The sequence below is a fragment of the Zonotrichia leucophrys genome, chromosome 15 (genome assembly GCF_028769735.1).
Source record: "Zonotrichia leucophrys gambelii isolate GWCS_2022_RI chromosome 15, RI_Zleu_2.0, whole genome shotgun sequence".
NCBI classification, from domain to species: Eukaryota; Metazoa; Chordata; class Aves; order Passeriformes; family Passerellidae; genus Zonotrichia; species Zonotrichia leucophrys.
The window spans coordinates 11,100,260-11,122,551 of record NC_088185.1 but is presented as its reverse complement, the minus strand read 5'-3'; the positions used below and the strand labels follow the sequence as shown (position 1 = coordinate 11,122,551).

Below are 22,292 nucleotides of genomic sequence, written 5' to 3'. Positions count from 1 at the left end.
ACTCTTTCTGTCCACCCCTGAACAGTGACTGCTGGGTGTGCAATAAAGCTGTGACATTCCCACCCCTCTGAGCAGCTCCCCACTGCTCTGAGTGCTCCCTCCCTGTGCAGACCCAGCTCTCCTCCATCCCCCTGCTCCCAGTGACCACAGCACAACACAGAAGCAAGGCTGGCCTCTCACAGCCACAGAAATCTGAAGGCCTCAGCAGCCTGCAACAATGTGTGAATATAAATCACATCCCAGCCAAACCTCACACTCTGGCCAAGACAAGTGGTTCTAAACCTCCTTTTAAAAAAGAAACCAAAACAAATAACCAAACAAATCTGTTTAAAAACCAAAACAAATAACAAAAACAACACAGAGCAGACCACAGCTCCCCTGCTTTTAGGTCTTCCTCACCCTTCCAGGAGCTCAAAAGGACTCTCTGGTGACCTCAGAGAGTATCAGCTCCTTCTTGCTGGCATGCAAGCAGCTGTTGTGTGGAGCTGCCCCATAAAAGCAGGGGTTCCTTTATTTACAGTTTCTTTCCTCCTTTCCCACCAGTTATTTTTAAGGGATTATGTTTCCTGTTTTCACTGCTTTGCCTCCATTTGTCATTCAACACTGCCATTAAAGTAGGAGGGAAGTGCAGGGGAGAGACCAACACAAAGCAAACCTTTAAGGTTCAGCAAGCAAGGGATTAAATGTCACCAATGTCACCTCTTACTCCCTCAGCCTCACCTCTCTCTTGCACACCCTCCAAAACATTACATAAATAGCTTATCCTGCAGAATATACCCAGATTCTGACACCTGTGACAGATTAAACATTTCAGGATGGATCAGATCAGCAATTCATTCATCCTGGTTTGTGACAGCTACTTACTCTGGCTGCTCCATTCTGGATCACCAACAATTTGCTCTGGAAAACCCCTCCCTGTAGGCTGGAGCTAGAAATGGTGCCACAGTATTTTTTAGAGACAAAAGCAGAGCAACAGAACTCAGATACTCTTTCTTGTTATGCTGTTGATTTGCAGACATTGCCTCCCTACCACCTCAGTATGGATGTGTGATTTCCAGGGAAATGGTAGTGAGAGAAAAAACAAAACTAAGAAAATCCAAAGGGTCTGGCAACAACTTAGAAGGATGCAATCCACAGAACTACTGCCCTTTCCTTAAGCCTTTGCTTACAAATGTGCTGGCAGCAGTCTCACAAACCCTCCTGATGAAGGCTGTGCTGAGTAACTCAGGTGCAGGGTATTCCTGTAACTCCACTGCTCCTCATTGGAGATGTATGGTGACCCCTGAGGACAATAAATACAAAACTACCAAAGGTTAAGGGTAACAGAACAACAGGATTTGAGTAGATAAAGGGCAGTTTTAGTGTTTTAACACCTTTTCAGATATCTCAAAGCTCTTTGCTCTCTGTTCATACCCTCTCTACTACAGCCTGACTCCCCTCCACCACCTGATACTCAAAGACATGTGCTCTCTATGGAGGATAAGGAATAACTGCTCTAGCAGAAGCATCTCTGCCAAGTCCATCAGCCCCTTCCAAGGGTTCACATGCTCCTGTTCACATGATTCCAGGGTTCCCCAAGGCTGCTGCTGGAATTGCAACCTTCCCACCCTCCTCTCTCCAGTCACACTGCAGGGCTGCCCCAAAGGTGACAGTGCATTGCTGTAGAAGCAGATGATGGCCAAGGGATGGAGGGAAATGAAAGATAAAAAGCAAAGTGCTGAGACAGGAACACAAAGACTCTGAAATAAAAGTTGGTTTTAAGCCAGCTCAGGGTATGGCTGAGCTAGACTAATGAGGGAATGTGGGTTTGTGCAGCAGCAAATCATAGACAGAAAGAATCCTTACACAGGTATCAGAGAGCAATTAAGGTTTAATTAGGCTCAGGATAGACAAATCAACACCAAAGAGGAAACTAATTACATATGAAACTGAATCATGCATGGCACACAGACACCAGGGATAACAGAATAGTAAAGGGTATTGAGACAGGAGAAAAACACCACAACCAAAAACTGTCAACAAGGAGAGAAATCAGCACCTGAGATGGCCACAGCCACTTCTGGAGAAAATACATTTCTGCTCCCAGGCAGAAGTAATCTTCACTGCATGGGACTGCAAAATGAACATATTTCAGCAGAGAAGAAAAACCCAACTAAAATCACAGCAAAGCATCAGGAGATCCTAAGCTCAGTATCTGACAGCTCAGACCACACAGCTGGGCAGAGGGGACAATAACACTGAAGACAAAAGCAATTTCCCAATGCACAAACCAAGCTGCCCCTTTCACTGCATTAGGACAGGCAGAGACCCTCCCAACAGCAGCTACAGAAGGGTGTAATGCTGTCCAGCACAGTGTACACTGAGCTGCTGAAGGGCCATGCTGGGGAGCCAACACATCGGGAGGGCTCAGCTCAGCAGGGCTGTGTGGGCACTGCTCCTCTCAAAGCACACATTCCCTGAGGGCTGGCTATTCCTCTTTCCTTTGAACAGTGCCACCTTATTTCTTGATGCTACTGTAAACAGGCTTACCACAGGAACTGGTTTAGGGAGCTGCTGATTCACAGCATCAGCAACTTCAGATTTTAAAGCTCTCCCTAAGAGGCAGAACAAGCAGAGCACACAATAATGGAGGTTTGGAAAAAATAATAGGTACAAAGAGTACAAATAAGCAACCACACAGTGAAAACCTGGGCAAAGCTGCTACAAGGAAGATACTGAACGTTTCTGGGCTTGGTAATACACCACAGATCACAAGACAGCTGCATTCCTGGCTGAGAACGCCAGCTTCTCTCACTGATCTTGCAAGGGAATGTTAATGAGACCTACCTGGAAGGCTTTAAAATTTAGGGGAGTACTGTTCTGGCAGGAACTTACTGGTTAGTAAGTCATTCTGAAACACAAATTGCCTCTACTGTAAATGCACCTTTCTAAGCAATTAAAACACAAACAAAAAACCAAACAAAAACTCTAAAGCAAACAAACAAAAACCCCAAACCAAACATCAACCCAAAAAAAACCCCAACATCCAGATCTGCCTTTGGAGAACTGCAAATAAGAAAAGCCGGTTAGTCTAGCAGTCAATCCTGTAGCACAGGAAAAATGGAATTTTTTCAATTCCTGACTCCTTTATTGTTGCCAACTAAAGGCTTGGTTGATTTCTTAAGCAAACTCAGTGGGAGAACAGACTGGACTTCCCTGAAATATTCTCCTGCCACAAAATGTCTGTATTGCCAAGTACCATTCAATTAACAAGTTATGGTCAAAAGAAGTGTCTTTTGCACTGTAGTAGGAGAACAAAAGTCAGACCCCTGGATTCCACCATGTCAAGAGCCACAGAAATGCTGGGAGAAAAAAAGAAAGACAGAAGAGCTTCCCAGTAAGGAGCCTGGTAATGAGACACAAACTAGTTTATAGCTTCAGTTCATTTACATGCATTAGTAATTAAAAACCAGTTGTTTGGTTGGTTACATAGAAGATGATGTGGTCACCAGTATGGTTCTTTATCACCCAAATACTGCAGCAAAGGCCAACAAAAAGGCAGCAGAGCACAGTAAATAGGGCCCATCCACTGCAGTGCTCCACCAGAACAGTGAACAGAATGGTGAAACCACACTCATCTCAGCACCACAGGCAAAAGGAGAGGGGCCAAAGGCAATTCAGCATTGATGATACCACCTCACATCATGGATGGGATGTGGGCAGTAAGTTCTAGAACCAAAACTAAAGGCCAGGGTCAGGATCCCAGACTATCATCTGTAGATGATCCAGCACAAACAAACCCCTCAGCTTCCCTGGATGGACAGGGATGCACCCACATTTCTGAAACACCTGCAGATCCCAAGAACAAACCCATATCATTACAGCAGTGCAAGAGAATAGATGGAAAGAAACCCCCAGTTTTAACAGTGTGGATCCTTCTTCTTTCGTGCAGAAAATTTCAGACTGAGTTTTCTATTTCCCATTCCCATGTCAGGTATAGGATCCCTATGTGCATTTTTTAAGCCAATCTCCAATTCTGCACATTGCAACATAAAATGACAAATTATCCTTTTAAAAGGAAATAATTGACCCTAATCACAAGTCTCACACAGACTTTCATACTATTAAAACTGTATTTCAATATACTTAGAACAAACCCCAGGACTCTCTAGGCACAGGACCTCTACCATCCTTAACACTCTTCCTTTCTCCAGGCCTGCTTCTCTGAAAAACATTCACCCACCCAATTTTTGCCTTATCAGGAACCTGCTGCATTCCAAAGGGCTGTGCTCAAGGTTGTAATGTTCTTTTCCAGGCATTTTGCTGACTGTTTCACTGCCAAACACGGCCCTTTCCAGGATGTACTTTTCTGCAAGAACTCAAAACTCGAGCCATTTCAACAGGGTTGCACAGCATTGCTGACAGAAAGTAGACTGCTGTTTACCTCAAAGACAAAAAGTGTGTCACTTTGTGTATTTTTAAAACCAAGAATTAATAATTGATGTTTGCCTTCACACAGTCCTTTGCTCCCCAAGCAAATGAAGCTGAAGGGATACATCCAGTGGCACAGCTGTCCCAGGGGTGAGCCACTGGACACCTGCAGGCTGTGCAAGGAGAAGAACAGGTAAAAGAACATGAGTTTGCCCTTGTAACAAGGTGCTGAGCCCTGGCAGAGCAGGGAGACTTTCTCAGCACTGCCTGAGAGACTGAGCTGGAGACAGCACAGTGTGAAAAGCAGCCATGGTTTGCTACCCCCAGTTTTCCCCTACAAACAGCAACTCCTCCCCACTGCCTACGGCCCTGGCTGACATCTCCCAGGCACACTTGGAATGCACACACAGACAGGACACACTCTGACAGGTTTCATTGGGAGCCATCTTCAAGGACATACTAAAACAATGCAGTCAAATCCACTTAAACACCCAACAGAGTATCAGAATAAACCTGTTAAAAGGATTATTCTGCATAAGAGTTGATTTCTACAACAGTTGCATTTGTTGTAAAAGCCCTTTAAATGAATACGAGCTGAGGAAATCACCTTGGGGCTGAGGCAGAGCAGCAGCCAAGAACAAGAAATCAGCTATTTTAAAAGGTCCTAGAGAAGAGAAGCAGACCCAGGCTCTGCTGAGTTGCTCAAAGTGCCTCAGATAGTAATCCTATTTCGGGAATATGGGGACTGCTCTGGGCTCAGTGAGTCAGCAGGGTGGGGCAGGTTTTTCCCATGTTTGTGGACTGAACAGGAACAGAAAAAGCAAAAGAAGCTGGAAGCCAGAAATGTAGCACCTGGCTGGTGCACGGGCAGGAATTCAGCAGAGTTAAGGCAGAAGAGTTCACAAATCTCTGCAGAGCCAGCAGTCACAGGTAAAAATAGAAGTCTTATCTGGGAGTCACGTAAGAATTCAAAATTGAACTGAACAGAGAAACTGTAAAGCTGTTTCAATGCTGGAAGCTACATGTATTTTCTCCTGGTGGTGACCCTTGTCCTCTCCTTGTTCAAGACTGAGCTTTTCAAGCAAATCACACAGAGAAATCTTAGTTCCACTATTAGGCCAGGACATGACATTTTATATTTCAAAGCAAACAAATGTAAAAAGGCCTACAAATGACCTCTACAAAGGGAAAATATTCACATAGTTGTAAGATGTAATTCTGTACAGATGTCTCATCACAGTAATTACATCCTAAAAAATGACATTAAATCTTAGCCCATGAACACACACACACACAGAGAAAGCAAACACAAGTTACTGAAGGAGATCCACTCACCTTCTAAAAGCTGTGCTGACCTGGCACCCCTCCTGTGCTCCTTTCAGATGATGCATGACCTAAACATCCTTTTGACAGAAGCTGGTCACCTTTTTAAGTCTTAGTAAAAAGGAGTAATTGTATCTTTTCTTCCATTTTCTCCTGGTCATAACCAGTCAAAGTATTTGCTGATGTAATAAATGAAACCACAAAGTACTTATGTAGGCAACTGAAGGGGAGTCACTCACACAGAAAATGGATGTCATCAGGCATATGCAGTGACAGAGCTACAATTTCAGGCACCATGTCACCAGGATGTCATCAGGTCTGTCTTGCTGCAAAGACTCCCATTTTCAGCCCTAGCATTCCACTTGGATTTATTCTACAAAGCAATTTTAAGTATCTGCAAGCTCTCAAGCAGCTTTTACTCATTCACACTCTGGCAGCAGCAGAAACAAGGCATGTTCCTGGGGAAGAGGTACTCTGCTCAAAGGACACCCCAAACCTCTCGGTGAGACCCCAAAGCAGCTGCAGAGTCATAAGTGAAATTGCTGAAATTAAACAAGACTTCTCAGCATTAATGTCCCATTGTTATTTGAATTAACAGCCACAGGGGACTGGGGCTTTAAAGTGGAAATTGTCTTTCATGGCTTCACACTCTGCCCCAGCACCACCCCACCAGTTACTGCTCCTCCAGCAACACTTGTAGGAGCACAGATTATGATCCATGCTTAGAGGGGGGTTTGTGCTTTGCTTGGGTGAGTTTTGTGATTTTTGTTTGATTGATTTTGGCTCAGAAAAAACCAAACAAAAGCCCCAAAAATGCCTCAGATAAATTCCCTGATCCAGCTCCCAGCGTGCAGCCAGAAATGAGCAGTTGTTGGCACGGCTGACAGGGCAGCAGGTCACAGCATGAGGCTTTAGCACCAGAGACAATTTAAATCAAGATTTAGCCTCAAGGGGCATAATAAGAAAATACTGGAAGACATACACAGATACATGTTGTAAAACAAGGCAGCTCGTGCTTCAAATTTTAAGCAAATAAACCAAAAGAAGGAAGAAATAGAAAACCCAGAGAATTAACACATAAGGAGCAACCAGAGCCAGAGGCAAAACCCCCAGATTCTGAGCTTATTTACTGGGAGAGGAAACACAGAATTAAGTAGAAAGAAAAAGAAATAGTGGAAGCAAGCATATGAATTGTAGAAATCAGTAAAAGGACAAGCCCTCCAGCAACAGAACTCAGGTTTTTTGGTTTTTTCCACTGTGTTTTGGTTTTTTTTGGTCTTTTTTTTTCTTTGACAGTACTTTCCTTTAAAAGTTAAACATGGATACAAAACAATTTCTAAACACATACCTATCGAGGAAGTTAATCAATTTACTAACTAAAGCATGATCCAGGAGAAATGCACCAAATTTGATTCCAGTACACTAGAGCTCACCAAATTCAGCTAAAACCCTGAGTTTCAACAACTCAAAAGACTGAGCTACATATTTCCTCATTAACACGCATGGAAATTTATTTATGCAAATCACTATATTAAGATAAAAGCTTGCTATAAACCTAAGGCTGTTTTTCTTCTTAAGTTCCCTTTTCATTCTTTACATGTGTTTTGAAAAACACTTGCAAATGACTCGTTTCCTTACAAGCTAAAAAACACAACCACAAAGCAACCAATTATTAAGGACTATTAAACAAGCCTGTTTCAATGTGCATCAGCCCTACATGGCAAGTGTCTATTAATGGGAAAACCAGTTTTAGCATCAGAATGCTTCCTTAACCAGATGTTGGTCTAATTACAAGAAAAAGCTCCTTATAAAGTTTAGGTAAAACTCTGTAAATTTGCTTGTATCTTTGCATCAGCGCATATTTGCATATACATTGAAAACAGTCTGAAACACCTATACAGAGAATAAAATATTCAAGTTAAAAATTCTTCCTCTTCAGATTCTCCTTGTGCACATAAATATTCAGAACACATTTATGTAACAGATAATCAGGTCTCCTTCTTTGCTTTAAGTGGAGATGCTGAGACTTCTAACATGCTCAGGAATGGAGGACACTAAGTGGAGGAAGATGTGTAACCCTTTATCTGCAGCAGAAATGTTATTATGTTTACCTATCAGCACAGAACAAAGCAGAGCTTAGGTCACATTAGTCCCTGTTTCAGTCTGAGCAGAGACCACAACAAATTATGTCTAGGTCAGTGCTCAAGGCTGAGTGAATTTTCTCACTCTGCCAGGCCATTTTCCCCTTTAGGATGGCAGATGCAGGATGGCTAAAAGAATTATTAAATAAAATAAAAATGCTTTCCAAATTACATTAGTGTTTCCATAGCACCTAACCAGGAGGCATGGCAGATACATATGGCCAGCTTACACAGTTCTCCAAGAGGTACAAAAAATTTCAAAATAAAATTACAGTTTTGGACTGCCTGCCCAGCACAGCTCAGCCACATCAGTATTGCTACTGAAACAGCACAACCTGCATGCATGTCAGTTCTAAAACATTCATAATCTAAGCCTGTGAAGACCCTATCAGTGCTTTTGAAGTCAGAGCTCAAGTTCAAACTTCAAAATCAAAGTATCTTGGAAATTCTGGTTCAGGTAGTTACATAGAAACAAACAGCTACTGCTGTTTGTGGAGCTTCACTCACAGCAAAACAGTCACCAGAATTCTCCTGGCACCAGCAAGACCTCAATCAAGGCTTTCCCAAGAAACTGTTAGAGGTCACAAGAGTAGCCACTGATGTTTTCAACTATTAAATAAACCAAAAACAATAATCCAAGCAAAAAAACCCAAACAAAATTTGTTAAGCTCTCTTGCTGCTTCCTTGTTACTTATTCCAAATGCATACCTTCTTTCCTAATATTTTTTCATACCGAGAACACTGATCCTTTTAGCAATACAGAAACTGGTAATAGCAAGTTGGCTTCAGCTCTGTGACTGCACATTTCACTCAGTGCATACAGAAGATGCAAAATCAATTTGGGTTAGGAAGGGTCAAAGTGATGTTTAAATCCTATGTAAATATTTCTATATAAAGCAGTGTGGTTTCTCAGCAATGCAAAAGAAAAGGTTTATGGGTTTGTGGAACTGCTCAGCTGTGCTCAGGAGGACCTTCAAGAAATTCAGCAAGTCAAACAGAGCAAGTGCCCCTCCAAAGCCTGAACGGGTGCAGTGACAGGTCTGCACTCTCTGCATTGTGAGTGAAAACATCACTCAAGAATACAGGGAAGTGAAAAATAATTGTCTGCACTGTGGCCTCATATAAATTCATAAGATATGAGAGAGCTTCTGCTTTCACAAGAAGCAGAACCCAGCCCTCATCTGAATGGCAAGAGCATCAGACCATGCAAACCATCTCAAAATTGCAATCAGTCTCTCATCCCTGTCAGGCAGTACAGATCAATTCAAGAAGGCAGTCAGGCCTGTAGCTCAATACACCCCCTGAAACACCAAAGGAAAACCAAGGATTTCCTTGGTCCCTATCCTCTGAAAAGAGGATGGGGACCATCAGCCAGGTCTGCCAATGGCCCTTCTGCCAGCAAAAAACTAAACTGTTGAATAAGTGTGAGACAGCAAATTTCTGGGTTCCCTGTTGAGGTGAGCACACACTGGCTCTTCTGGATATACTCAAGGACTAAACACAATCCTGCTTGTCACACACCAGCCCCTCACCTGATCACACACATGCTTATCATGAGTTCTGTTAGAGCAGCATCTGCCTCTGGGCCCATTACAGTCACAGGTTCCAAGGGAAAGAGGGCAAGAGCAGACAATGGGGAACACAAATGAGTTATTCAGGATTCTTCATTCCCCTGAGTAAGTTCCTCGGGAAAGATGCCAATGGAGAAAAGGCTGAACAAAAGATTCACCCAAACAATTATTCAGGTGACTTTTAAGCCCAATGAATTGCTCACATTAAGTGCACCAGCTTTCTGTCAGAGTCAGAAGCAGCTCTTGAGGGCCCCTGAGGATCTTGCTTTTGTGAGCTGAGAGGTGCTTGTTCCAGCTTAGGGAGACAATACTCTGGATCTGACTAAAACATTCTCCTCCTGATCCCCATTTACCCCAGACCAGGAGCCAGAGATGATCAATACTAGGACTAGAGAAGTGGTTTATGTCCCCAGGCTAAAGAGACTATTTTCATCTGACAGCTTGTCAGATTCTTCTTCCTCCTTGCAATTCAGATTTCACTCATCAGCTTTCTAAGAAAACCAAGAAAAGAAAAAGAAGGAATGGAGTGTGAGATGTGCTCTCCTCACTGCAGCCACTGATGTGGGGTAGGATGCCCATCACCTGTACAAGACACCTTCAATCCCAGCTAAGCACTGGCTTTGGTATCCACCACACTTAGGCTTAGGTGGGAGAACTGCAAGACAATTTTGCAACTGGGCATTCTCTGCTGACTAATCTAGAAATCCAAATAAGTTATTGATACAGCTGGCAAAGACAGATTTATTCATCCAAATACCATGATTTCTCAAAGACACTTGAGGCATTATTGTGTTTTCTCAGAACAACGTCAGTGGTTTCATCCCTGTCAGACTGACAAGGTCCAATGACCACCTCAGGAGAGTGTAAAGCAAAATTGTCCTACCCAGGGAAGGGACTCCCATACTTGTTCTACCTAAAAGGATTCAAACAAAGGGGACAGTTTATAGAAGTGACAGGCAAAGACAGGGGAATCCAAGGCATCCAAGTCTTCCAACAGTGATCTACTGTTCCGAGCACAGTATTTTCTGAAACTTCATGTCATAATGTCACTTCAGGCCACTATACAAAAATTTCCGGAGCAGCTCTGGGTTAGCAGGAAGCAGAACTGAAACTGAGGCAGTGAATTATGAGCTGAGGCAGCTGGACCAGCAGGCACAGAAACAAGTGCTGTGTGCCCTGGCTCACTGCAAGCACCAGAATGTGACTCCTCTGGGACACCCTGAGCCCAGGCAGGGGCTGCTTGCTGGGCAGTCCTGCCCTGCCACGGAACTGCACTGCAGCAAATCAGTGCTGGGCTTGTGTGTGACACCTCCCTGCTGGCAACACACCAATTCCATTCCCTTTTTGGCAGCTCAAACGCATTTGGAGCCTGATGCTCCAGGGAACAAGGTATTTTCCTTCAGAACAGATTACCCTAGGAAGCTGCTGGCCCATTTCAAAGGAACACACAGATGTGGCTGTAGGCAACTGAGGGATTTGTTGCTTTTTGGGGGCTTTTTGTGTGTTGGGTTTCTTAAAACTGATCTAACAGCCTGCTCCAGCCTCACCCATCTTGTGGGTTCAAAATGGGCACTCCTTCCTTAGCTCTGCAGCCAAGGGAGCACGTAATTGCTGATAACAGAAGAGCTGATAAATACCCCAGCAGAGAAGGAGCTGCATTGCAGTGTGGAGTCTGGAATATTCTGGAGTTCTTAAGAAGTAAACACACACAGTGAGCCAAGGCTGCACTTCTCCACACCTCAAGGAGAGGAGTCCAAGCACACAAGTTACTCACTCTAACTCCTCCTACCAGGGCTGCCTGCTTAGATTTCAGATAAACTGTGTGATCCACAGCAGCCTGCCATGGCTGCGACTGTGCTGCTGTCACAGACCAATCTGCAAGGAATTTGTGGATTTTGGATACTTCAGAAGACTTGTGCAGAAGCTCCTGAAGAGAATGGGGTAGTTTTGAGGGTTTAAAAAAAAAACAGATTATTTTCCAGAAGAGTAGATCCAGCACAACCTTCTTTCTTTTAAAAATAATGTTTCTTCACCACAAGATAAAATAAATAATAATTTTTTAAAAATACCACCCAGCCCAGTAGTAACAGAGATTGCTGAAATGACTGAAAATAACAAAATAACAAAAGGTAACAACTATGCAAAAGGCCTGTAATACCAACAGGCACAATTCAGTAGTACAAACCAACACACTGAACGTCAGCAATTCACACTTCCTACAGGGCAGTCCTCACACAAATACTCCTCCAGCATCTGTGTAGCCATGAGCAACTAACCTGACTCCAGCTGCCACATTGGGCAGAGCCTCCAATTACATTTGCAATAATCTGATTACTTCATGAGCCATAACCTGGTTAAGAAAGGTCTGAGAGATACCATTTTGGCACCTAGGAAGAAGGCAGGGAGAGGGAGACATGCTTTGTTGTTTTAGTAACAGACAAATCTGCAAATTGAGCCAGATTTTGTGACAGAAATACAGCACATTGTCCTACACAGGATACTTTTACTGTTTAAAACACATACAGTACAACTTGAAAAAAAAAATTAGAGAAGTTATGGATCTGTAAAAATGTCTCAGTAGAAAGGCAGACCAACACCCAAGGATTTATTTACAGCTTATGGTTACTTTCATATCACTTGTAATTTAAAGATATGATCAGGAAAGCAATCACTTTGTCATCAGTGAGCTGGCCAAAACCTGCTTTGTAACCCAAGACACACAAATTGGTGTTCTGGAAGTCCTTCATTCATATGCTCTCACCCAAACTAACCCATGCCAGCATTTCTCCAGTCACCTGCAGCCTGCCCCTCCATCCATCTGCCATTCAACCTGCACTGGAACACCATTGCTTTTCCGACATGTGCCAGCAAAAGATTACTTATATTTCACCAGGGGAAGAACAAGATCAGACCCTTATTATTCTTTCCATGCTTATCTGACTGAGTAGAACAAATCAAAGAGGAGACAGTAAAATAAAGCCCAAACTGCTGGTCTTGGTTTCTCTGGGGAAAAGCAAGCTCCAGATAAGCTGTGCCTCCAATCAACACTGATTTCCACGAGCAGCAATATGCTTCCCCGTGGTAATTGAAATGGAGCAATTCTCAAACAGCTTGCCAAGTCTCACCTCATTAACCTTTATGGACTGACCTCCAAAATTCCTTGAAGCTGAAATGCAGGTCCCCCTTGCCTCTGCATGATGGCTGCTTACCCCTAAGAGGCTGGGGAGCAGGGCAGGGCATTAGAGAGCAAACTGCTAAACATGCTAGAACTGGAAGAAGAATTGTTTCCAGCTATTACTGGGGCCCAAACCTTCACAGGCTTAGGCCTCCTTTGCTGGCCCTTCTTTCAGGTAGCCTTCAAAGCCAAATCTGGATTACAAATCACACTCCCCACCCTCAACACTTCTTTTAAGAGTCAGTATATAGCTCTAGTATGCTGCCCAGCAGTCAAAAATAAGCATTTCCTAACCCACACTTGAAGATTTAGCAACTTTTCTAATTAAATCTTATTTTTCTTTCATCCCAAATCTGTTACTCAGGATGCCTCCTTGCCATTCCAGTGAACTCATTTTATTACTTTTGCTCAGGTCTCAGTGAAACTTTCTGGTGGCAGTGAAAAGCAAGCTGTCAATGAAGGAGTGACTGAACACAGTACTTAGCATTTTATCCAAATATCCAAACCAGAGATCTTACACAAATGGAAACACTTGGGAAAAATGGTAGAGCAATTAGTTGCACAAATTAGCAAGCTCTTAGCTTTCTATTTCTCAGCATTAGCACGAGATAGCATAACTATAAGAATTAAGAACATAAAGTTCCAGTTTTGCACCCTGGAAGTCTGTCCAGATGAGGGGACACCAGCAGTCTCCAGGGCTCCCCAGGACCAGACAACTCCTTTGTGGATTGGTTTACACTCCCACTTCAAAGGCAGGTGCTTTGTGACTGCAAAAATACCTGATCTAGGGTGAACATAAGAAAAGAAAAAATAAAATCTGTCTACATGCTATTACTTCTGGTAGGCCTGAGGTAAACATCAGCAACTCTCTGTGGAAGAAGGAACAAAACAAACACTTCAGAGTCCACTACAGTCACTGGGGACATAAAGCAGCTCTGTGGATTCCATTAAACTCTGCTGTAGGGAAAGAGAAATCTGGAAGAGAAAGAGAGGGAGCTCTTCACTCCCCCAGACTAAGAAGAGGGGAGTGGTAGTGCAAGCATCCTGATAATCTCCGAAATCTCAAAAGCCACTAAAATGCTGAAAAGCAAGGCAGGGTGGGGGGTTGCATTTAAACAGCATCTTGGCATCAAGGAAATCACTGATCATCACAGGGAAGAATTAAAACATGTTTAAGAAGTAACAGCAAAATGAACTAAACAAGTGTCAGGAAAATTTAAATTGCATTATTGATCCAATGGAAGTCACAGATGGAAAGAAGGACCTATGGCCAGCAGGCCTTAAAATTAACGAGCAATCTGCACATTATAGAAGTTCCTACATTTCAGCTCCTCAGAAGGAAGAATCTCTACAGAGTGGGCTGAAGTTCTGCCTCAGCTGCTCAAAGGGAAGTTGTGCTTCTGAACAACAGCAACAGCACTGACATGTTGCCTCAGGAGTCTGCAAAATCCCAAAAAGAACTTTTCAAACTACATCTCAAAACTAAAATTCACAGAATACAATACTGGGTGGAAGAAGTGCAGAGTTAAGAAACTTGTCTAAGATCTCAGAAGATGCAAATAACTTAGGAAGCAAATCCGTCAGAAACTGGTACAGAATAAGGTCCTGCCATGATGAGACACTATGTGATTTCTTGGGGTTTTACAAGTAAGTAGTGTCAAGTTTGCCTTAAAAGCAGGAAATTCAGATGCTTGCTTATCTGGTCAGGCATTCAAGGCACACAAAAACTGAAGAACCTTCAGCTCTAGGTAAGCAGGAGTTTTAAAATGGCCTTCTGTTGACATAACAGGATTTGCAGTTCAGTTCACATGCATAAATTCCACTGCTCTTTCCCTTCCCTACAATAAACTCACTAAAAACAGGGAACGTTCCATGCTCTCCAGCAAGGGACATTCAGAACTCCCACATTTAGTAGAGGCTAAAATAAGTAAAAGCTCACTCCAATGGAATTAAATGACACATATGCCCAAACTGACCTCATACTGAGCCCTGTGGTGGTTGGTGGCTGTCTGGAGACAGAGCCTGGCACGGCTCTCTCAGAGCACCACCAGGCCCTCTCACGTGAACAGAGTTAGTGCTGGGGCACCTTGAGGGAGGCAGCTGTGCAGGTAAATATTATTTCTGTGGACTCCAGAAAGTTTCCATGTTATTATGCAGACAGATAAAGTCATTTCACACAGAGTGACAACACTGATTTGATGCAGCAAGCTCCAAAGCCAAGCAAGAGCTCCAGTGTGCTCTTCATTAACAAAGTGCTGTTAGTTAGAAACTGTCCCAGCTGAGGCCACTACAGGATCCCATTGCTCCATAACAGAACTGTGCAACTTTCCCCCCTTGACCATAAGCAGAAATGCACAATGGGTGCCTTTTCTCACGTCTATGTCTGCAACTAATGTTAAACAGAAGGCAGAATTTAAAAAATCTTGTTCTTTCTTCACAATCACAGTAAAGATATTCAAGCTTAATGCAAAGTTAAGATGTGATCTTTTTTTCTATTCCCGCTACAGGAAATTAGTGATACATAATTAATCCTAATATCAATATCTTTGCCCAGGCTTCATTAAGTACATTTAATAGAAAGTACAGCTATTACCAAATCTCAACCCTGAAGCTCTCATGCTGCTCCTTGGAAAAAACTGAAAGCCTACTATACCTTGGTCTGCTTTAATGTTTTTGATAATCCGCCTCCAAAAACCCAGATTCAAATTTTGGCACAGACCCCATCCACTTGAGAGTTACATCCTTTTTTTGTAACACCAAATCAGGAAAACATCACTTAACTGTGAAGTCATGAAATAATTTGGCCAGAACAGCCTGTGTCTGCTGGCCAAGCTCAAGGTGCACTGGGACAGATCCAGATGGAAATTTCACACTGCACCTGTCCCCAGCACACTCAGCTTTACTAAGGGAAGAGTGATCAAAGGCAAAGCCAGAAAACACAAAACAATCTGAATACACAGAGAAGTCAAGTACTGTTGAATAAACCCCACTTGATGCTAATTAACATGAAGGCTGGCCAGAACCTACTGCGATTGAAACTTGCACTCTGTTCAAGCAAAACTTTAGGGAAGCCTGGCAGAAGCAGTGAGGGAACCACAGGTGCTGGAAAATGTGTCTGGATGTGAGAATGGCTTTGGTACCACGTGGGCATGGAGAACAGCCCGGATCAGAGCAGGGAATGGGAGCCAGCCAGATCATCACACACTGCTCTCTCAGGCCTTTTGTTTGTTTTATGAAAAGGAGGTGCTGCCAACTGGTTCCAGATCAAAATTCATCCCAATTGGGAAGGAAAGAAAACTCCTATAAAATGATGCTCAGTAGAAATTAATCAGAAACACAGCCCTCCTGAAGGCATAAGCCTTTTTGGTTAAGTAAAAAGTTGCCACCAGCTAATGTGCAAGACAGTGCTGATTAGCCATCTGGTGAAAGTTCCTGCTAAGCCTGCCATGTCACCCCCTGTGCTGAGGAAAGCAGAAGGTGGATCAGTTACATTCTGTCCTTGCCTGCAATGTGTGGTCATCCTTAGGAACAAGACACAAAGCTTTCCAGTGCATCCAGGAATTGTGAGTGTTCTGACTTTTCAGCTGCCTTTTTCTTTTTATCACTGCATCCCAGCTAAATTATTTAAAATAAAAGTTACCTACTGCCTTTTTGAAAGCTGAATTTACCCTCAAGCTTTATCAACCTTTGTTATTTTTTACCCCTTTGTTTCCTTCTGCAAAAACTGAAATTGCCAGGAGGCTTCCCAGTCATCTAAAGAGCATCAGTAAACAAGAGCAGAGACAGATGGCTGAGCTCAGTTCAAATGAGCACAAGACTCAGCCTCTCCCCTAAAAGCCAGCAAGAATGCAGCAGTCCCAGAGAGAAAACAGGGATGTCCATCCAGTCTGATAAGGGAGAAGTCACCGTGAGGAGGTGCAGAGCTTCCATGTGCACTGAACATCCACTACAACTGCCCAGCCTTCCAATAACAACAGGGCAAGAGGATGGCAGCAAAGCACAGAAGAGTTCTCTCTCCGTTGTGGCTCCCAAAAGTATTGCTGACAAAAACAATCAGCAGGGAAAGTAAAGCCAGGCATCTCCTTCGAGCAGTTACTCTTCTGAGAAGTAACAGAGAAAATTCTCACAACCTGAGAAAAGGACATCTCTGACAGGCCTCTGAAATCACCCAATACTGCAGGAATTTGGTCCCATTGACAAATAACATGTTAATCCCTTATTAAACTGAGAGATTCAAAGAGACAAAGAAAAACCCATGAGAGAACTCACAGATTTATAATTAAAGAAATCTACCAAAACAAACATTCCTATTTTCTTCATTCCTGGATTTGATTTTCATTTACTGCATAGGAGACTACAGGTGTTAGCACAAGATACTACTTCCATTACATGCCTTGCCTTGCTAAATAGGTTCAGACATCCACAGACATTCAAAAACTGCATCTGAATTAATACAATTCTTGTATGCCTCTTCCACCTATAAACTCACTGATTCCACAGATACACCTGCATGCCTGAATGAGTTACACAAAAACGGATTCAAACATTGCCCATCCTTCCCCAAATGAAAAGTTTTATTCTGCTGAAATGTAGTTAACATTTTTCCCTCAGGGCTTCCTGATATTCCAAGTTCTTTCTTCACTCAGCGATAGCAGAAAGCTCCAAGAACAGAGCTGCACAATCATCACCTCCAATCAGCTCTAATTGAAGGCTGACACGAGGCAGAACGAGAAACTAGCACTGCAATTAATACAGACAGGAAAAAACAAGACTGTGGGAGCAGCATCATTATCGGTAAAGCTCTGGCAAAACCCTCAGGTTGTGGCTTGTTGGCACACTACCACCTCTGAGGTAGAGTTTAACTACTCCATAGGGCACAAATAGGAGGGAGGGAATAAACTGGTGGTGAATTCACCACAAACGGTGAATACCTGGTGAACTTCTGGCCCCTTTTAGCTCAGTGTTCACACTGAAACTTGAAGAAATTATTAATATAGGACTCCATTGATTCTCTCAAAAGAAGCCTGAATCAACCCTTCCGGGAATCCAGACTGAATTCCTAAAATGCAGTATGACATATACTTCTGTAGGATCCTCCTAAAACAGCAAAACTACAAATTAAACACAGAATCCTCACATGAAACAGTTTTCCTCTCACAGTGATTCACCCAGGGTCTCCCATTCATTTCCAGGATGCCGTTCCCTGCTGGATACATGTAAAAGACTAAGCAAAAAGCTGGTACACACCTGCATCCCCGTGGAAACAGCTGTCCTGGTGACACCTCGCAGAGGGCAAATCTCCATCACTGGGCCAGATCTGTCCTGTTTTCCGTACCCCCACAATGGTGGCCTCGGACACGATGACCTGCTGCTGCCGGTGCCGCTTCTGGGACTGGGGGGTCGGGGGGCTGCTGCTGTCAAAGGACTGCTGGGAGTTCTGCGAGGGGGAGCGGCTCTTATCCCGATACATGCGGTACGTGGTGGGGCTGGGCGAGACATGGCTGGACTGTCCTGAGGAGAAGTCTTCCTCACTGGAGGTGAGGTTCTCATTAGAGCTACAGTCAGGAGTGTATCCTCCTCCAATATCTTCAAAACTCCTGGGGGAATAAGATCTCCTGGGCCACGTGAGATGTTTTTCCTGGTCGGGCGGGCCCTGGTTTCGCAGAATAGGTCCTTTTCCTTCTTCCCCCATCATTCCACCAACGTAGATACTCTGATAGGGCTGAAAGTCCATGGGCTGCCAAGGTGAGCGGTTGCTGCCATTGGCATTAATCAGGTTATCTTTAAGAAACTTGGGGTTCAGTTCAGCATCCTCATATTCTCCATCATAGCCAAAGCTGCTCTCTGAGGACCTTCCCCTGTAGGCAGGCCTCTGGAACTCGCTGAAGCTGGGTACCATGTTAGAAGGGAGGGAGTGCAAAGACTTTTTGCGTTCCATTTGCATGGCTTGGCTACCAAGGGAGCTTATTTTATCAGAAACATCTTTATCGTTGACCTTTACTAGACCCTTCTCATGATGATACTCCATGTTCACATAAAAGGGCTTTTCAACAACATCCTTGTTATCACCAGAAGAGTGAGAATTAACCTTTTTCATTCTCTCAAAATTGGACCTTAGGGCTGCCACGCTGGTGCTGCTCCCTCTCTCCTTAGGTTCAAATGATCCCTCCTTCTCAGCAGATCCCACCAGCCTGCGAGTGGAAGCCGATCTGTGTTTTGAAGGAGAGCCATCTGTATCACAGCGATTCTCCATGTCTTCTACAACTCTCTTCAGTTTCTCTTCACCATAGTACTTACACCTGTCCTGCTCTCCTTCCCCGTGGTGGGGGCTGTCCAAAGGTGACAGGTCTGACCCATCGCTCTGGGTAGACAGCTTCCTCATAGAGGGTATCCTGGGTTTGAACTTTTCCTCCCCGTGATGTGACTTGCTTTTTTCATATTCGTCCTGGTCAGCAGACTGGTGATGATGCAGGTCCTGGATCTGCTGCTCTGCACCCCCTTCAGGCAACTGAGAAACACGTTTAAAACCCCATCTCTGTCTATCATAGCTTTTTTTCTCCTTTGCCAGAAGAGTCTGCAGGTAAATCATGCGGAACCTCTCCTTATTAACCTCCATCTCCAGTCTCCGGATAGATGCTTTGCACATCTCCAGTTCCTGTTCAATGTCTCCCACAGATTTCAGCTCCATTTTAGGAGGCTCAGAGTCTGCAAATTGTGCTTTCCAAGCCTCTACAAACCCCACAGGGTCCACCATTTTGCATACGGGAGTAAGTGGAGAATACAAGAAGGAGGCTGGAGAGAAAGAGGTGGAAAGAAAAAACCAACCGGATCTCACATGTAGAAGCAGAAACAGCTCGGGCAGGGTCAACTCAGCGCGTCTCTTTCGCGGTCCATGCAGGGCAGCGGCAGGCAGGCAGCGATCCTCTCTCGCAATCGTCTCTCCTCCCCGTCTCCTGCTTCTGCCGGCCCCAGCCCCGCGTACACCCGCTACCCTCTCCCCGGCATGACCGATCGTTCGCTGGCGAACAACAATGCTCCCACCGCGGCGATCCCCGAGCACTTCAAAGCGCGTGGACAAAGGAGCGGGCTCGGGGCGGGGGAGGGAAGGTAAATATCGCCCCCCACCCACCTCCTGTCGCCGCCGTCCTGGGCACGGTCCTCAGCGCGGCCACGCTCCGGAGCCCTCCGCTCCGCGCTGCCTCGGCAGCCCCCGTGTTGTGCTTTCTCTTTCTCTCTCCTCCTCTCCCCCTGCCCCTTTCCCTGTCTCCTCCTCCCGGCTATTGTGCTGCGCTCGGGGCGCACTCGGTCCCCGCGCGGGCGGCGATGCGGGCGGCGCGTCCCGGCCGAGCTCCGCCGCTAGCCGGCGGTGCCCGAGCGCGCCGCGGCCCCGCGGGAGCCCCCCCGGCGGCGCAGCCCCCGCGGCCCAGGGCGGCCCATCGCGGCCCGGCTCCGGCGGCGCTGCGGAAGGGGAGGGGAGGGAAGGACCCGGCGCAGGCACTGACACGGCGCTGGGGCCTCTTAAAGGGGCAGCGGGGCCGGGGGAGCCGCGGGGGTGGGGGGGCCGCAGCGCCTTCCTCACGGCTGCCCCTGAGACAAAGGCAAAGTCCTGAGCGATGCCGGCCGCTCGCCCTTGCAGCCTGGGCATCCTCACACCGAACAGACACGACCATAGCTAAGACTGGTTAAGAACACGCCGTGGACACAGCCCTGTGTGCATAGGGAGGTATCCGTCCATACAGCCATGCCCTCATATATTATGTATAAACAGCAGCACGTCCCCGTGCTCTCTCTTGTGTTCATAGCAAGGCTCTCCCCCCAGGCATTGATGCAGCTCACCTTCAAAGGTCACGTTTTCCCCCACTCATGGAAGTGCTGGGTAGTAGCAGGCTTGTCAGTCCCTCAATCCCACCTTCCTTGCTAATAAATTATAAACTGGATTTCTGAGGTGGGCAACTGCTGTTCCAAAGTAACTCTGATACTGACAATAAAGGCTGCTTTGTTTGGGCATCAAGTCTCACTTTTGTCCTGTATATTATTTAGCCCCAGTAACTCAGTCCCACACTTCACCTCTGGGTGAAGGGTGGCAAATGATTTAAACAGAATTCTGGCTGCTGGGTATTATTTTCCTTCTGAAATCACACCATCACACTTCCTTCTTAACCTTGCTTACAGCATGTGTCCTTTCCATGTACGAATTCAACCTCTGATAAAAGGGTAAAAAGCAACCAAAGCTCCATCTTGCCTGCTTGGAGGACAGGCAAAGATGATATGTACCCCTCATATCCCCCATAAAACTGTTTCTTTCACGTTTGTGGTGAAGCATATTTTTCAGGTACATGTTGCTAGCAAAGAGAGTGGGATATAGCTCTGATAAGAACTAATAAAATCCCATAGGAATGAAAAACACAACTCCATGGGAGTAGCTCTCTTACCTTTGAGATATGTGCTGTTTCCAAATCCATGAGACAGTTTTCCTCTCCATGCTTTTTTATATGCCAATGAAAATATTTTGGGCTATTTTCAGCTATATCACAAATGGCTACTCATATATTCACTTCTGCATAGTTCATCCCTCTTGGTTTTGTTTCCTGGCTTTAACTGCTTTTCCTGCACTTGTTTCCTCAGCTTTTAACACATGACAGGCTTTGGCTGACCTATATGGAAAACAGATTATGAGCTAAATCATTATAAAATCTATATGTTTAATAAATAACTCTATAAATCATTCAAGACTTCTCAATCTGTCACAGAAGTAAAATACACTGCCTTTTCTCTATTGATACTATTTGTTTGCTTAGTGGCAGTTTGACCAACAGAATTCTGACATGCAATGTATTTCTAGGAATTATGAGATTGTACTGGCATGGTTATAAACAATGGCAGGTACGTGACATCACTGGGATCTGTTCTGAATTCATACAGAACTTTTACTGAGGGCTCCCCATTCTGATTTATTCCTGGAGTGGTTTCTGTGTGGGTCTGCTTTTCTGACATTTGTGTCCCTTCTGGAGGGAGGAAGAATAGTAATGAGTCACATGAGGGATTTCTGTGTGCACACTTACCTTTTAGTGAATAATATTGTTAAACAACTACACCCTCTTTATCTACTGAGGTAGCACAACTCCCGAAATTCCACTGGGAATTGTTCTCTGAATTTCTGCTGATACTTTATGCATTGAACAGAGCAGTATTTTAACTGGACACAAAATTTCTTTAAGACTACGGTGGCAGACACGTACCTGTGATTTGAGGCCGAGATTGCCGCGCTGAGGGGCTGAGCTCAGGCCGGCCTGCCCGGCCCATCCCCTCTGCTGGCCGGGGAGAGATCGCAAAGCGCTTCCGAGCCCGCACGGATCCGATCCTGCGGCGGCCGCCGGGCTCCCTCTGGTGGGCAGAAGGAGCCGCTCGGCTCTGTAAAGCTCCCGAGAGATGCTCTTCAGCATCATCCCACGCGAAAGAACCGGGGGGTTTTAAGGACAAACAAACAAAAAACCGTAGGGCATAAGCTGGGCTTTTAAAGTGAGATATAAAACATGGTTTCTGATTAATATGTGGCTGAAACTAAAAAATCGTATTTTTGTTAACACAAAGCAGCACTCTCGGAGGAGTTTGACAAAGCTGATAAGTCTTGGGAAGTCCCATTCAGTCTAAATCATTCGATGAACTCAGGGT

The 22,292-nt window shown here is 44.8% G+C and overlaps 1 protein-coding gene across 2 annotated transcripts in view; it reads right to left on the bottom strand.

Annotated features, from left to right (window-relative positions):
- BCR (BCR activator of RhoGEF and GTPase) overlaps nt 1-19,959 on the bottom strand; it is a 99,908-nt gene extending 79,949 nt beyond the window's left edge. Inside the window, exons 1-2 of one of the 2 annotated variants that reach the window (XM_064727361.1) lie at nt 19,750-19,959; nt 17,868-19,412 (exon numbers count right to left, since the gene is read on the bottom strand). In XM_064727361.1, coding sequence (XP_064583431.1) covers nt 17,868-19,374 — 1,507 coding nt within the window. In that variant the 5' untranslated portion in view covers nt 19,375-19,412; nt 19,750-19,959. Of the gene's footprint in view, nt 1-17,867 lie in introns of both variants that reach the window. The other variant, XM_064727360.1, reaches the window with a different exon arrangement.
- Nucleotides 19,960-22,292: the final 2,333 nt, after the last annotated feature.